Here is a 16,506-nt window from a genome sequence, read left to right as displayed (position 1 = left end):
GGAAGAGTAGAACCTGTCCTATAATATTACAGGAGGAGCAGACTGTGGTGTCATCTGTGTGCTTTTATAATACAGGAAGAGTAGAACCTGTCCTATAATATTACAGGAGAAGCTGGCTGTGGTGTCATCCATGTGCTGTTATAATACAGGAAGAGTAGAACCTGTCCTATAATATTACAGAAGGAGCTGGCTGTGGTGTCATCTGTGTGCTGTTATAATACAGGAAGAGTAGAACCTGTCCTATAATATTACAGGAGGAGCAGGCTGTAGTGTCATCTGTATAATAGGAAGAGTAGAACCTGTCCTATAATATTACAGGAGGAGCAGGCTGTGGTGTCATCCGTGTGCTGTTATAATACAGGAAGAGTAGAACCTGTCCTATAATATTACAGGAGGAGCAGACTGTGGTGTCATCTGTGTGCTGTTATAATATAGGAAGAGTAGAACCTGTCCTATAATATTACAGGAGGAGCAGGCTGTGGTGTCATCCGTGTGCTGTTATAATACAGGAAGAGTAGAACCTGTCCTATAATATTACAGGAGGAGCAGGCTGTGGTGTCATCCGTGTGCTGTTATAATACAGAAAGAGTAGAACCTGTCCTATAATATTACAGGAGGAGCAGGCTGTGGTGTCATCTGTGTGCTGTTATAATACAGGAAGAGTAGAACCTGTCCTATAATATTACAGGAGGAGCAGGCTGTGGTGTCATCCGTGTGCTGTTATAATACAGGAAGAGTAGAACCTGTCCTATAATATTACAGGAGGAGCAGGCTGTGGTGTCATCCGTGTGCTGTTATAATACAGGAAGAGTAGAACCTGTCCTATAATATTACAGGAGGAGCAGGCTGTAGTGTCATCCGTGTGCTATTATAATACAGGAAGAGTAGAACCTGTCCTATAATATTACAGGAGGAGCAGGCTGTGGTGTCATCCGTGTGCTGTTATAATACAGAAAGAGTAGAACCTGTCCTATAATATTACAGGAGGAGCAGGTTGTGGTGTCATCTATGTGCTGTTATAATACAGGAAGAGTAGAACCTGTCCTATAATATTACAGGAGGAGCAGGCTGTGGTCATCCGTGTGCTGTTATAATACAGGAAGAGTAGAACCTGTCCTATAATATTACAGGAGGAGCAGGCTGTGGTGTCATCTGTGTGCTGTTATAATACAGGAAGAGTAGAACCTGTCCTATAATATTACAGGAGGAGCAGACTGTGGTGTCATCTGTGTGCTGTTATAATACAGGAAGAGTAGAACCTGTCCTATAATATTACAGGAGGAGCAGGCTGTGGTGTCATCCGTGTGCTGTTATAATACAGGAAGAGTAGAACCTGTCCTATAATATTACAGGAGGAGCAGGCTGTAGTGTCATCTGTATAATAGGAAGAGTAGAACCTGTCCTATAATATTACAGGAGGAGCAAGCTGTGGTGTCATCCGTGTGCTGTTATAATACAGGAAGAGTAGAACCTGTCCTATAATATTACAGGAGGAGCAGACTGTGGTGTCATCTGTGTGCTGTTATAATACAGGAAGAGTAGAACCTGTCCTATAATATTACAGGAGGAGCAGGCTGTGGTGTCATCCGTGTGCTGTTATAATACAGGAAGAGTAGAACCTGTCCTATAATATTACAGGAGGAGCAGGCTGTGGTGTCATCCGTGTGCTGTTATAATACAGGAAAAGTAGAACCTGTCCTATAATATTACAGGAGGAGCAGGCTGTGGTGTCATCCGTGTGCTGTTATAATACAGGAAGAGTAGAACCTGTCCTATAATATTACAGGAGGAGCAGGCTGTGGTGTCATCCGTGTGCTGTTATAATACAGAAAGTGTAGAACCTGTCCTATAATATTACAGGAGGAGTTGGTTGTGGTGTCATCTATGTGCTGTTATAATACAGGAAGAGTAGAACCTGTCCTATAATATTACAGGAGGAGCAGGCTGTGGTCATCCGTGTGCTGTTATAATACAGGAAGAGTAGAACCTGTCCTATAATATTACAGGAGGAGCAGGCTGTGGTGTCATCCGTGTGCTGTTATAATACAGGAAGAGTAGAACCTGTCCTATAATATTACAGGAGGAGCAGACTGTGGTGTCATCTGTGTGCTGTTATAATACAGGAAGAGTAGAACCTGTCCTATAATATTACAGGAGAAGCTGGCTGTGGTGTCATCTGTGTGCTGTTATAATACAGGAAGAGTAGAACCTGTCCTATAATATTACAGGAGGAGCAGGCTGTAGTGTCATCTGTATAATAGGAAGAGTAGAACCTGTCCTATAATATTACAGGAGGAGCAAGCTGTGGTGTCATCCGTGTGCTGTTATAATACAGGAAGAGTAGAACCTGTCCTATAATATTACAGGAGGAGCAGGCTGTGGTGTCATCCGTGTGCTGTTATAATACAGGAAGAGTAGAACCTGTCCTATAATATTACAGGAGGAGCAGGCTGTAGTGTCATCCGTGTGCTGTTATAATACAGGAAGAGTAGAACCTGTCCTATAATATTACAGGAGGAGCAGGCTGTGGTGTCATCTGTGTGCTGTTATAATACAGAAAGTGTAGAACCTGTCCTATAATATTACAGGAGGAGCAGGTTGTGGTGTCATCTGTGTGCTGTTATAATACAGGAAGAGTAGAACCTGTCCTATAATATTACAGGAGGAGCAGGCTGTGGTCATCCGTGTGCTGTTATAATACAGGAAGAGTAGAACCTGTCCTATAATATTACAGGAGGAGCAGGCTGTGGTGTCATCTGTGTGCTGTTATAATACAGGAAGAGTAGAACCTGTCCTATAATATTACAGGAGGAGCAGACTGTGGTGTCATCTGTGTGCTGTTATAATACAGGAAGAGTAGAACCTGTCCTATAATATTACAGGAGAAGCTGGCTGTGGTGTCATCTGTGTGCTGTTATAATACAGGAAGAGTAGAACCTGTCCTATAATATTACAGGAGGAGCAGGCTGTAGTGTCATCTGTATAATAGGAAGAGTAGAACCTGTCCTATAATATTACAGGAGGAGCAAGCTGTGGTGTCATCCGTGTGCTGTTATAATACAGGAAGAGTAGAACCTGTCCTATAATATTACAGGAGGAGCAGGCTGTGGTGTCATCCGTGTGCTGTTATAATACAGGAAAAGTAGAACCTGTCCTATAATATTACAGGAGGAGCAGGCTGTAGTGTCATCCGTGTGCTGTTATAATACAGGAAGAGTAGAACCTGTCCTATAATATTACAGGAGGAGCAGGCTGTGGTGTCATCCGTGTGCTGTTATAATACAGAAAGTGTAGAACCTGTCCTATAATATTACAGGAGGAGTTGGTTGTGGTGTCATCTATGTGCTGTTATAATACAGGAAGAGTAGAACCTGTCCTATAATATTACAGGAGGAGCAGGCTGTGGTCATCCGTGTGCTGTTATAATACAGGAAGAGTAGAACCTGTCCTATAATATTACAGGAGGAGCAGGCTGTGGTGTCATCTGTGTGCTGTTATAATACAGGAAGAGTAGAACCTGTCCTATAATATTACAGGAGGAGCAGGTTGTGGTGTCATCTGTGTGCTGTTATAATACAGGAAGAGTAGAACCTGTCCTATAATATTACAGGAGAAGCTGGCTGTGGTGTCATCTGTGTGCTGTTATAATACAGGAAGAGTAGAACCTGTCCTATAATATTACAGGAGGAGCAGGCTGTGGTGTCATCCGTGTGCTGTTATAATACAGGAAGAGTAGAACCTGTCCTATAATATTACAGGAGGAGAAGGCTGTAGTGTCATCCGTGTGCTGTTATAATACAGGAAGAGTAGAACCTGTCCTATAATATTACAGGAGGAGCAGGCTGTGGTGTCATCCGTGTGCTGTTATAATACAGAAAGTGTAGAACCTGTCCTATAATATTACAGGAGGAGCAGGTTGTGGTGTCATCTATGTGCTGTTATAATACAGGAAGAGTAGAACCTGTCCTATAATATTACAGGAGGAGCAGGCTGTGGTCATCCGTGTGCTGTTATAATACAGGAAGAGTAGAACCTGTCCTATAATATTACAGGAGGAGCAGGCTGTGGTGTCATCTGTGTGCTGTTATAAACAGGAAGAGTAGAACCTGTCCTATAATATTACAGGAGGAGCAGACTGTGGTGTCATCTGTGTGCTGTTATAATACAGGAAGAGTAGAACCTGTCCTATAATATTACAGGAGAAGCTGGCTGTGGTGTCATCTGTGTGCTGTTATAATACAGGAAGAGTAGAACCTGTCCTATAATATTACAGGAGGAGCAGGCTGTAGTGTCATCTGTATAATAGGAAGAGTAGAACCTGTCCTATAATATTACAGGAGGAGCAAGCTGTGGTGTCATCCGTGTGCTGTTATAATACAGGAAGAGTAGAACCTGTCCTATAATATTACAGGAGGAGCAGACTGTGGTGTCATCTGTGTGCTGTTATAATACAGGAAGAGTAGAACCTGTCCTATAATATTACAGGAGGAGCAGGCTGTGGTGTCATCCGTGTGCTGTTATAATACAGGAAGAGTAGAACCTGTCCTATAATATTACAGGAGGAGCAGGCTGTGGTGTCATCCGTGTGCTGTTATAATACAGGAAGAGTAGAACCTGTCCTATAATATTACAGGAGGAGCAGGCTGTAGTGTCATCCGTGTGCTGTTATAATACAGGAAGAGTAGAACCTGTCCTATAATATTACAGGAGGAGCAGGCTGTGGTGTCATCCGTGTGCTGTTATAATACAGAAAGTGTAGAACCTGTCCTATAATATTACAGGAGGAGCAGGTTGTGGTGTCATCTATGTGCTGTTATAATACAGGAAGAGTAGAACCTGTCCTATAATATTACAGGAGGAGCAGGCTGTGGTCATCCGTGTGCTGTTATAATACAGGAAGAGTAGAACCTGTCCTATAATATTACAGGAGGAGCAGGCTGTGGTGTCATCTGTGTGCTGTTATAATACAGGAAGAGTATAACCTGTCCTATAATATTACAGGAGGAGCAGACTGTGGTGTCATCTGTGTGCTGTTATAATACAGGAAGAGTAGAACCTGTCCTATAATATTACAGGAGAAGCTGGCTGTGGTGTCATCTGTGTGCTGTTATAATACAGGAAGAGTAGAACCTGTCCTATAATATTACAGGAGGAGCAGGCTGTAGTGTCATCTGTATAATAGGAAGAGTAGAACCTGTCCTATAATATTACAGGAGGAGCAAGCTGTGGTGTCATCCGTGTGCTGTTATAATACAGGAAGAGTAGAACCTGTCCTATAATATTACAGGAGGAGCAGGCTGTGGTGTCATCCGTGTGCTGTTATAATACAGGAAGAGTAGAACCTGTCCTATAATATTACAGGAGGAGCAGGCTGTGGTCATCCGTGTGCTGTTATAATACAGGAAGAGTAGAACCTGTCCTATAATATTACAGGAGGAGCAGGCTGTGGTGTCATCCATGTGCTGTTATAATACAGTAAGAGTAGAACCTGTCCTATAATATTACAGGAGGAGCTGGCTGTGGTGTCATCCATTTGCTGTTATATTACAGGAAGAGTAGAACCTGTCCTATAATTTTACAGGAGGAGCAGGCTGTGGTCATCCGTGTGCTGTTATAATACAGGAAGAGTAGAACCTGTCCTATAATATTACAGGAGGAGCAGGCTGTGGTGTCATCCGTGTGCTGTTATAATACAGGAAGAGTAGAACCTGTCCTATAATATTACAGGAGGAGCTGGCTGTGGTGTCATCCGTGTGCTGTTATAATACAGGAAGAGTAGAACCTGTCCTATAATATTACAGGAGGAGCAGGCTGTGGTGTCATCTGTGTGCTGTTATAATACAGGAAGAGTAGAACCTGTCCTATAATATTACAGGAGGAGCAGGCTGTGGTGTCATCTGTGTGCTGTTATAATACAGGAAGAGTAGAACCTGTCCTATAATATTACAGGAGGAGCAGGCTGTGGTGTCATCTATGTGCTGTTATAATACAGGAAGAGTAGAACCTGTCCTATAATATTACAGGAAGAGCAGGCTGTGGTTTCATCCGTGTGCTGTTATAATACAGGAAGAGTAGAACCTGTCCTATAATATTACAGGAGGAGCAGGCTGTGGTGTCATCCATGTGCTTTTATAATACAGAAAGAGTAGAACCTGTCCTATAATATTACAGGAGGAGCAGGTTGTGGTGTCATCTATGTGCTGTTATAATACAGGAAGAGTAGCACCTGTCCTATAATATTACAGGAGGAGCAGGCTGTGGTTTCATCCGTGTGCTGTTATAATACAGGAAGAGTAGAAGCTGTCCTATAATATTACAGGAGGAGCAGGCTGTGGTGTCATCCATGTGCTGTTATAATACAGGAAGAGTAGAACCTGTCCTATAATATTACAGGAGGAGCAGGATGTGGTGTCATCTGTATAATATTACAGGAGGAGCAGGCTGTGGTGTCACCCGTGTGCTGTTATAATACAGGAAGAGTAGAACCTGTCCTATAATATTACAGGAGGAGCAGGCTGTGGTGTCATCTGTATAATATTACAGGAGGAGCAGGCTGTGGTGTCACCCGTGTGCTGTTATAATACAGGAAGAGTAGAAGCTGTCCTATAATATTACAGGAGGAGCAGGCTGTGGTGTCATCCGTGTGCTGTTATAATACAGGAAGAGAAGAACCTGTCCTATAATATTACAGGAGGAGCAGGCTGTAGTGTCATCTGTATAATATTACAGGAGGAGCAGGCTGTGGTGTCACCCGTGTGCTGTTATAATACAGGAAGAGTAGAACCGGTCCTATAATATTACAGGAGGAGCAGGCTGTGGTGTCACCCGTGTGCTGTTATAATACAGGAAGAGTAGAAGCTGTCCTATAATACAGGAGGAGCAGGCTGTGGTGTCATCCGTGTGCTGTTATAATACAGGAAGAGTAGAACCTGTCCTATAATATTACAGGAGGAGCAGGCTGTGGTGTCATCTGTATAATATTATAGGAGGAGCAGGCTGTGGTGTCACCCGTGTGCTGTTATAATACAGGAAGAGTAGAAGCTGTCCTATAATATTACAGGAGGAGCAGGCTGTGGTGTCATCCGTGTGCTGTTATAATAGAAGAAGAGAAGAACCTGTCCTATAATATTACAGGAGGAGCAGGCTGTAGTGTCATCTGTATAATATTACAGGAGGAGCAGGCTGTGGTGTCACCCGTGTGCTGTTATAATACAGGAAGAGTAGAACCTGTCCTATAATATTACAGGAGGAGCAGGTTGTAGTGTCATTTGTGTGCTGTTATAATACAGGAAGAGTAGAACCTGTCCTATAATATTACAGGAAGAGCAGGCTGTAGTGTCATTTTTGTGCTGTTATAATACAGGAAGAGTAGCACCTGTCCTATAATATTACAGGAGGAACAGGCTGTGGGGTCATTTGTGTGCTGTTACAATACAGGAACAGTAGCACCTGTCCTATAATATTACAGGAGGAGCAGGCTGTGGTGTCATCTGTGTGCTGTTATAATACAGGAAAAGTAGAACCTGTCCTATAATATTACAGGAGGAGCAGGCTGTGGTGTCATCCGTGTGCTGTTATAATACAGGAAGAGTAGAACCTGTCCTATAATATTACAGGAGGAGCAGGCTGTGGTGTCATCTGTGTGCTGTTATAATACAGAAAGAGTAGAACCTGTCCTATAATATTACAGGAGGAGCAGGTTGTGGTGTCATCTGTGTGCTGTTATAATACAGGAAGAGTAGAACCTGTCCTATAATATTACAGGAGGAGCAGGCTGTGGTGTCATCTGTGTGCTGTTATAATACAGGAAGAGTAGAACCTATCCTATAATATTACAGGAGGAGCAGGCTGTGGTGTCATCCGTGTGCTGTTATAATACAGGAAGAGTAGAACCTGTCCTATAATATTACAGGAGGAGCAGGCTGTGGTGTCATCCGTGTGCTGTTATAATACAGGAAGAGAAGAACCTGTCCTATAATATTACAGGAGGAGCAGGCTGTAGTGTCATCTGTATAATATTACAGGAGGAGCAGGCTGTGGTGTCACCCGTGTGCTGTTATAATACAGGAAGAGTAGAACCGGTCCTATAATATTACAGGAGGAGCAGGCTGTAGTGTCATTTGTGTGCTGTTATAATACAGGAAGAGTAGAACCTGTCCTATAATATTACAGGAGGAGCAGGCTGTGGTGTCACCCGTGTGCTGTTATAATACAGGAAGAGTAGAAGCTGTCCTATAATACAGGAGGAGCAGGCTGTGGTGTCATCCGTGTGCTGTTATAATACAGGAAGAGTAGAACCTGTCCTATAATATTACAGGAGGAGCAGGCTGTGGTGTCACCCGTGTGCTGTTATAATACAGGAAGAGTAGAAGCTGTCCTATAATATTACAGGAGGAGCAGGCTGTGGTGTCATCCGTGTGCTGTTATAATAGAAGAAGAGAAGAACCTGTCCTATAATATTACAGGAGGAGCAGGCTGTAGTGTCATCTGTATAATATTACAGGAGGAGCAGGCTGTGGTGTCACCCGTGTGCTGTTATAATACAGGAAGAGTAGAACCTGTCCTATAATATTACAGGAGGAGCAGGTTGTAGTGTCATTTGTGTGCTGTTATAATACAGGAAGAGTAGAACCTGTCCTATAATATTACAGGAAGAGCAGGCTGTAGTGTCATTTTTGTGTTGTTATAATACAGGAAGAGTAGCACCTGTCCTATAATATTACAGGAGGAACAGGCTGTGGGGTCATTTGTGTGCTGTTACAATACAGGAAGAGTAGCACCTGTCCTATAATATTACAGGAGGAGCAGGCTGTGGTGTCATCTGTGTGCTGTTATAATACAGGAAAAGTAGAACCTGTCCTATAATATTACAGGAGGAGCAGGCTGTGGTGTCATCCGTGTGCTGTTATAATACAGGAAGAGTAGAACCTGTCCTATAATATTACAGGAGAAGCAGGCTGTGGTGTCATCTGTGTGCTGTTATAATACAGAAAGAGTAGAACCTGTCCTATAATATTACAGGAGGAGCAGGTTGTGGTGTCATCTGTGTGCTGTTATAATACAGGAAGAGTAGAACCTGTCCTATAATATTACAGGAGGAGCAGGCTGTGGTGTCATCTGTGTGCTGTTATAATACAGGAAGAGTAGAACCTATCCTATAATATTACAGGAGGAGCAGGCTGTGGTGTCATCCGTGTGCTGTTATAATACAGGAAGAGTAGAACCTGTCCTATAATATTACAGGAGGAGCAGGCTGTGGTCATCCGTGTGCTGTTATAATACAGGAAGAGTAGAACCTGTCCTATAATATTACAGGAGGAGCAGGCTGTGGTGTCATCCGTGTGCTGTTATAATACAGGAAGAGTAGAACCTGTCCTATAATATTACAGGAGGAGCAGGCTATGGTGTCATCCGTGTGCTATTATAATACAGGAAGAGTAGAACTTGTCCTATAATATTACAGGAGGAGCAGGCTGTAGTGTCATCCGTGTGCTGTTATAATACAGGAAGAGTAGAACCTGTCCTATAATATTACAGGAGGAGCAGGCTGCAGTGTCATCCGTGTGCTGTTATAATACAGGAAGAGTAGAACCTGTCCTATAATATTACAGAAGGAGCAGGCTGTGGTGTCATCTGTGTGCTGTTATTATACAGGAAGAGTAGAACCTGTCCTATAATATTACAGGAGGAGCAGGCTGTAGTGTCGTCTGTATAATATTACAGGAGGAGCAGGCTGTGTTGTCACCTGTGTGTTGTTATATTACAGGAAGAGTAGAACCTGTCCTATAATATTACAGGAGGAGCAGGCTGTGGTGTCATCTGTGTGCTGTTATAATACAGGAAGCGTAGAACCTGTCCTATAATATTACAGGAGGAGCTGGCTGTGGTGTCATCCGTGTGCTGTTATAATACAGGAAGAGTAGAACCTGTCCTATAATATTACAGGAGGAGCAGGCTGTGGTGTCATCCGTGTGCTGTTATAATACAGGAAGAGTAGAACCTGTCCTATAATATTACAGGAGGAGCAGGCTCTGGTGTCCTCTGTGTGCTGTTATAATACAGAAAGAGTAGAACCTGTCCTATAATATTACAGGAGGAGCAGGCTGTGGTGTCATCCGTGTGCTGTTATAATACAGGAAGAGTAGAACCTGTCCTATAATATTACAGGAGGAGCAGGCTGTGGTCATCCGTGTGCTGTTATAATACAGGAAGAGTAAAACCTGTCCTATAATATTACAGGATGAGCAGGCTGTGGTGTCATCCGTGGGCTGTTATAATACAGGAAGAGTAGAACCTGTCCTATAATATTAAAGGAGGAGCAGGCTGTGGTGTCATCCGTGTGCTGTTATAATACAGGAAGAGTAGAACCTGTCCTATAATATTACCGGAGGAGCAGGCTGTGGTGTCATCCGTGTGCTGTTATAATACAGGAAGAGTAGAACCTGTCCTATAATATTACAGGAGGAGCAGGCTGTGGTGTCATCCGTGTGCTGTTATAATACAGGAAGAGTAGAACCTGTCCTATAATATTACAGGAGGAGCAGGCTGTGGTGTCATCCGTGTGCTGTTATAATACAGGAAGAGTAAAACCTGTCCTATAATATTACAGGATGAGCAGGCTGTGGTGTCATCCGTGGGCTGTTATAATACAGGAAGAGTAGAACCTGTCCTATAATATTAAAGGAGGAGCAGGCTGTGGTGTCATCCGTGTGCTGTTATAATACAGGAAGAGTAGAACCTGTCCTATAATATTACCGGAGGAGCAGGCTGTGGTGTCATCCGTGTGCTGTTATAATACAGGAAGAGTAGAACCTGTCCTATAATATTACAGGAGGAGCAGGCTGTGGTGTCATCCGTGTGCTGTTATAATACAGGAAGAGTAGAACCTGTCCTATAATATTACAGGAGGATCAGGCTGTGGTCATCCGTGTGCTGTTATAATACAGGAAGAGTAGAACCTGTCCTATAATATTACAGGAGGATCAGGCTGTGGTCATCCGTGTGCTGTTATAATACAGGAAGAGTAGAACCTGTCCTATAATATTACAGGAGGGGCAGGCTGTGGTGTCATCTGTGTGCTGTTATAATACAGGAAGAGTAGAACCTGTCCTATAATATTACAGAAGGAGCAGGCTGTGGTGTCATCCGTGTGCTGTTATAATACAGAAAGAGTAGAACCTGTCCTATAATATTACAGGAGGAGCTGGCTGTGGTGTCATCCGTGTGCTGTTATAATACAGGAAGAGTAGAACATGTCCTATAATATTACAGGAGGAGCAGACTGTGGTGTCATCCGTGTGCTGTTATAATACAGGAAGAGTAGAACCTGTCCTATAATATTACAGGAGGAGCAGGCTGTGGTGTCATCCGTGTGCTATTATAATACAGGAAGAGTAGAACTTGTCCTATAATATTACAGGAGGAGCAGGCTGTAGTGTCATCCGTGTGCTGTTATAATACAGGAAGAGTAGAACCTGTCCTATAATATTACAGGAGGAGCAGGCTGCAGTGTCATCCGTGTGCTGTTATAATACAGGAAGAGTAGAACCTGTCCTATAATATTACAGAAGGAGCAGGCTGTGGTGTCATCTGTGTGCTGTTATTATACAGGAAGAGTAGAACCTGTCCTATAATATTACAGGAGGAGCAGGCTGTAGTGTCGTCTGTATAATATTACAGGAGGAGCAGGCTATGTTGTCACCTGTGTGTTGTTATATTACAGGAAGAGTAGAACCTGTCCTATAATATTACAGGAGGAGCAGGCTGTGGTGTCATCTGTGTGCTGTTATAATACAGGAAGCGTAGAACCTGTCCTATAATATTACAGGAGGAGCTGGCTGTGGTGTCATCCGTGTGCTGTTATAATACAGGAAGAGTAGAACCTGTCCTATAATATTACAGGAGGAGCAGGCTGTGGTGTCATCCGTGTGCTGTTATAATACAGGAAGAGTAGAACCTGTCCTATAATATTACAGGAGGAGCAGGCTCTGGTGTCCTCTGTGTGCTGTTATAATACAGAAAGAGTAGAACCTGTCCTATAATATTACAGGAGGAGCAGGCTGTGGTGTCATCCGTGTGCTGTTATAATACAGGAAGAGTAGAACCTGTCCTATAATATTACAGGAGGAGCAGGCTGTGGTGTCATCCATGTGCTGTTATAATACAGGAAGAGTAGAACCTGTCCTATAATATTACAGGAGGAGCAGGCTGTGGTGTCATCCGTGTGCTGTTATAATACAGGAAGAGTAAAACCTGTCCTATAATATTACAGGATGAGCAGGCTGTGGTGTCATCCGTGGGCTGTTATAATACAGGAAGAGTAGAACCTGTCCTATAATATTAAAGGAGGAGCAGGCTGTGGTGTCATCCGTGTGCTGTTATAATACAGGAAGAGTAGAACCTGTCCTATAATATTACAGGAGGAGCAGGCTGTGGTGTCATCCGTGTGCTGTTATAATACAGGAAGAGTAGAACCTGTCCTATAATATTACAGGAGGAGCAGGCTGTGGTGTCATCCGTGTGCTGTTATAATACAGGAAGAGTAGAACCTGTCCTATAATATTACAGGAGGATCAGGCTGTGGTCATCCGTGTGCTGTTATAATACAGGAAGAGTAGAACCTGTCCTATAATATTACAGGAGGATCAGGCTGTGGTCATCCGTGTGCTGTTATAATACAGGAAGAGTAGAACCTGTCCTATAATATTACAGGAGGGGCAGGCTGTGGTGTCTTCTGTGTGCTGTTATAATACAGGAAGAGTAGAACCTGTCCTATAATATTACAGAAGGAGCAGGCTGTGGTGTCATCCGTGTGCTGTTATAATACAGAAAGAGTAGAACCTGTCCTATAATATTACAGGAGGAGCTGGCTGTGGTGTCATCCGTGTGCTGTTATAATACAGGAAGAGTAGAACCTGTCCTATAATATTACAGGAGGAGCAGACTGTGGTGTCATCCGTGTGCTGTTATAATACAGGAAGAGTAGAACCTGTCCTATAATATTACAGGAGGAGCAGGCTGTGGTGTCATCCGTGTGCTGTTATAATACAGGAAGAGTAGAACCTGTCCTATAATATTACAGGAGGAGCAGGCTGTGTTGTCATCCGTGTGCTGTTATAATACAGGAAGAGTAGAACCTGTCCTATAATATTACAGGAGGAGCAGGCTGTGGTGTCATCCGTGTGCTGTTATAATACAGGAAGAGTAGAACCTGTCCTATAATATTACAGAAGGAGCTGGCTGTGGTGTCATCCGTGTGCTGTTATAATACAGGAAGAGTAGAACCTGTCCTATAATATTACAGGAGGATCAGGCTGTGGTGTCATCCGTGTGCTGTTATAATACAGGAAGAGTAGAACCTGTCCTATAATATTACAGGAGGAGCAGGCTGTGGTGTCATCCGTGTGCTGTTATAATACAGGAAGAGTAGAACCTGTCCTATAATATTACAGGAGGAGCAGGCTGTGGTGTCATCCGTGTGCTGTTATAATACAGGAAGAGTAGAACCTGTCCTATAATATTACAGGAGGAGCAGGCTGTGGTGTCATCCGTGTGCTGTTATAATACAGGAAGAGTAGAACCTGTCCTATAATATTACAGGAGGAGCAGGCTGTGGTGTCATCCGTGTGCTGTTATAATACAGGAAGAGTAGAACCTGTCCTATAATATTACAGGAGGATCAGGCTGTGGTGTCATCCGTGTGCTGTTATAATACAGGAAGAGTAGAACCTGTCCTATAATATTACAGGAGGAGCAGGCTGTGGTGTCATCTGTGTGCTGTTATAATACAGAAAGAGTAGAACCTGTCCTATAATATTACAGGAGGAGCAGGCTGTGGTGTCATCCGTGTGCTGTTATAATACAGGAAGAGTAGAACCTGTCCTATAATATTACAGGAGGAGCTGGCTGTGGTGTCATCCGTGTGCTGTTATAATACAGGAAGAGTAGAACCTCTCCTATAATATTACAGGAGGAGCAGGCTGTGGTGTCATCCGTGTGCTGTTATAATACATGAAGAGTAGAACCTGTCCTATAATATTACAGGAGGAGCAGGCTGTGGTGTCATCTGTGTGCTGTTATAATACAGGAAGAGTAGAACCTGTCCTATAATATTACAGGATGAGCAGGCTGTGGTGTCATCCGTGTGCTGTTATAATACAGGAAGAGTAGAACCTGTCCTATAATATTACAGGAGGAGCAGGCTGTGGTGTCATCCGTGTGCTGTTATAATACAGGAAAAGTAGAACCTGTCCTATAATATTACAGGAGGAGCAGGCTGTGGTGTCATCCGTGTGCTGTTATAATACAGGAAGAGTAGAACCTGTCCTATAATATTACAGGAGGAGCAGGCTGTGGTGTCATCCGTGTGCTGTTATAATACAGAAGGAGTAGAACCTGTCCTATAATATTACAGGAGGAGCAGACTTTACAGGACTCACACTAGTTTGGGATTAAGTTACTGGTGTGTGCAGCACGCTACCCAGAGTTTGTACGTTCCTGTTCACCTGTCGTCTCCTTTTTAGAGAAATGTTGCGCTTGTGTACCAGAGGCAGGCGAGTGGAGTGTGAGTTCTGCTGCAGGGGCCACTTTGACCGTTGTATCCGAAGTGTACTGGACTAAGATACGTAATTACAATAGAGTTCTAGAAGTCCTATAGAACAGGCGTAAGCGACCTACGTCACACCAGCTGTTGTGAAACTACAACTCCCAGCATGAATGGAGCTTGCTGGGAAGTTTAGTTTCACAACAGCTGGAGTTACAAAGGTTGCTGCCCCCTGTTATAGAACATGAAATGCATCCTTTGCCTACGTACAAGAAGAAAATAAAAACAAGGAGCACAAGAAACCTATTGTCTGTGAGATCACACTATGAGAAAACAGTGACTTGAACAACTAGGGAAAAAGAGTCTACAGATCAACATGTGGATAATGTATTTCTTTTGTTTCTCACTTTGTGTTTTCTTTAGATCCTATGAAGACGTTGTGTGTCCTCCTTAAGTCACATACCTGACAGAAACAGAATGGATGAATATCAGAGTGACATGACTGATTCGATGAAGATGGCGAAAAACAAAAGCCACATCACAAAGATTATCTTAAACCTCACTCTGGAGATCATATACATGCTGACAGGAGAGGTGAGGGTTTCCAGGAATCTTGTCACAGAGACTTGATTGGAGAAGTGGATTCTGAAAATGCATAAAGTGTGTCTGTCTGTACATAGGAATACACTGTAGTGAAGAAAACATCTAGTGAGTGTTTGATTCCCAGTAGCCGCCCCTGTTTGTCAGAAGGATGGAACAAGACCCAAAGCCCCATGGTGGAGTCTGCATCTGACTCAGTGATACATGACAAAAACAATGATCAGAGGATTCTGGCACTAACCAACAAGATAGTTTATCTTCTGACTAGAGAGGTGAGTTCTGGTAAAGCCGGTACATTAAACAGTTATATCACTGTATCTGGATGATGATTATATCATTGTGTGTGTCAGGTTCCTATAAGATGTCAGGATGTCACTGTCTATTTCTCCATGGAGGAGTGGGATTATTTAGAAGGACATCAGGATGTGTACAAGGACATCATGATGGAGACGCACCAGCTTCTCACATCTCCAGGTAACAGATTTTTTTAATGGTAAAAGAGAGTGTCACTTAGATAATGCTAATCTGATTATAAACCATGGGGTAAATGTACTAATACTGTTACAAGGACCATTAATCTGGGCAGTTATATTTCTAAGAACACTACTTCCCAATAATTGCTCAATTTAAAGATGTCACTGATCACTCAGTGAATGTGAAGACTCATTTATCAGGTGAAACCATCACTAAAACAGTCACCTAAATCATAATTTCTGGGCAGGAGAATATGCCGTGTAAAGAGACCAAGAAACAATGATTCTGTATGGAAACGGGCGGTCGCTGGTCCCTATACAGAGAAGATGGTTGCTGCATGTAAATGCAACTCTCACTTCCTCTGAGCTGGAAGTAACATTGATGACCTATCATCAGCATACAGTGCAGTGAAAAAGTATTCATACCCCTTGAACTTTTCCATATTTTTTCATGTTACACCCACAAACTTAAATGTATGTTATTGGGATTATATGTAATGGATCAACAAAGCAGCAAGTATGATATTTTTAATAAATAAAAATCTTGAAAGTGTGACGTGCATTTGTATTTAGCCTTCCTGAGTCAGTACTTTGTAGGATTATCTTTTGGTGCATTTACAGCTGCAAGTCTTTTGGAGTATGTCTACCAACTCTACCAGCTTTGCTGATCTAGCGGTTGAAAATTTTGCCCATTCTTCTTTGCAAAATAGCTCAGTCAGATTGGATGGAGAGCGTCTGTGAACAGCAATCTTTAAGTCTTGCCACGGATTCTCAATGAGATTTAGGTGTGGACTTTGACTGGGCCAGTCTAACACATGAATATACTTTGGTCTAAACCATTACATTGTAGCTCTGCTGCATGTTTAGGGTAGTTGTCCTGCTGCAAGGTGA

General features: G+C 42.9%; 1 protein-coding gene across 4 annotated transcripts in view; it reads left to right on the top strand.

Annotated features, from left to right (window-relative positions):
• The window catches only part of LOC121005277 (gastrula zinc finger protein XlCGF66.1-like), an 87,822-nt gene extending 71,912 nt beyond the window's left edge, over positions 1-15,910 (top strand). For 2 of the 4 annotated variants that reach the window (XM_040437914.1, XM_040437912.1), the window contains exons 2-4: positions 14,966-15,136; positions 15,223-15,414; positions 15,493-15,910. In XM_040437914.1, the coding sequence (XP_040293848.1) occupies positions 15,020-15,136; positions 15,223-15,414; positions 15,493-15,633 (450 nt within the window). In that variant the 5' untranslated portion in view covers positions 14,966-15,019 and the 3' untranslated portion in view covers positions 15,634-15,910. Of the gene's footprint in view, positions 1-14,342; positions 15,137-15,222; positions 15,415-15,492 lie in introns of those variants that run through there. The other 2 variants (XM_040437913.1, XM_040437911.1) reach the window with 2 other exon arrangements.
• Positions 15,911-16,506: the final 596 nt, after the last annotated feature.

This window comes from Bufo bufo, chromosome 6 (genome assembly GCF_905171765.1).
Source record: "Bufo bufo chromosome 6, aBufBuf1.1, whole genome shotgun sequence".
In the NCBI taxonomy this organism is placed as follows: domain Eukaryota; kingdom Metazoa; phylum Chordata; class Amphibia; order Anura; family Bufonidae; genus Bufo; species Bufo bufo.
This window is presented reverse-complemented; position numbering and strand designations above follow the sequence as displayed.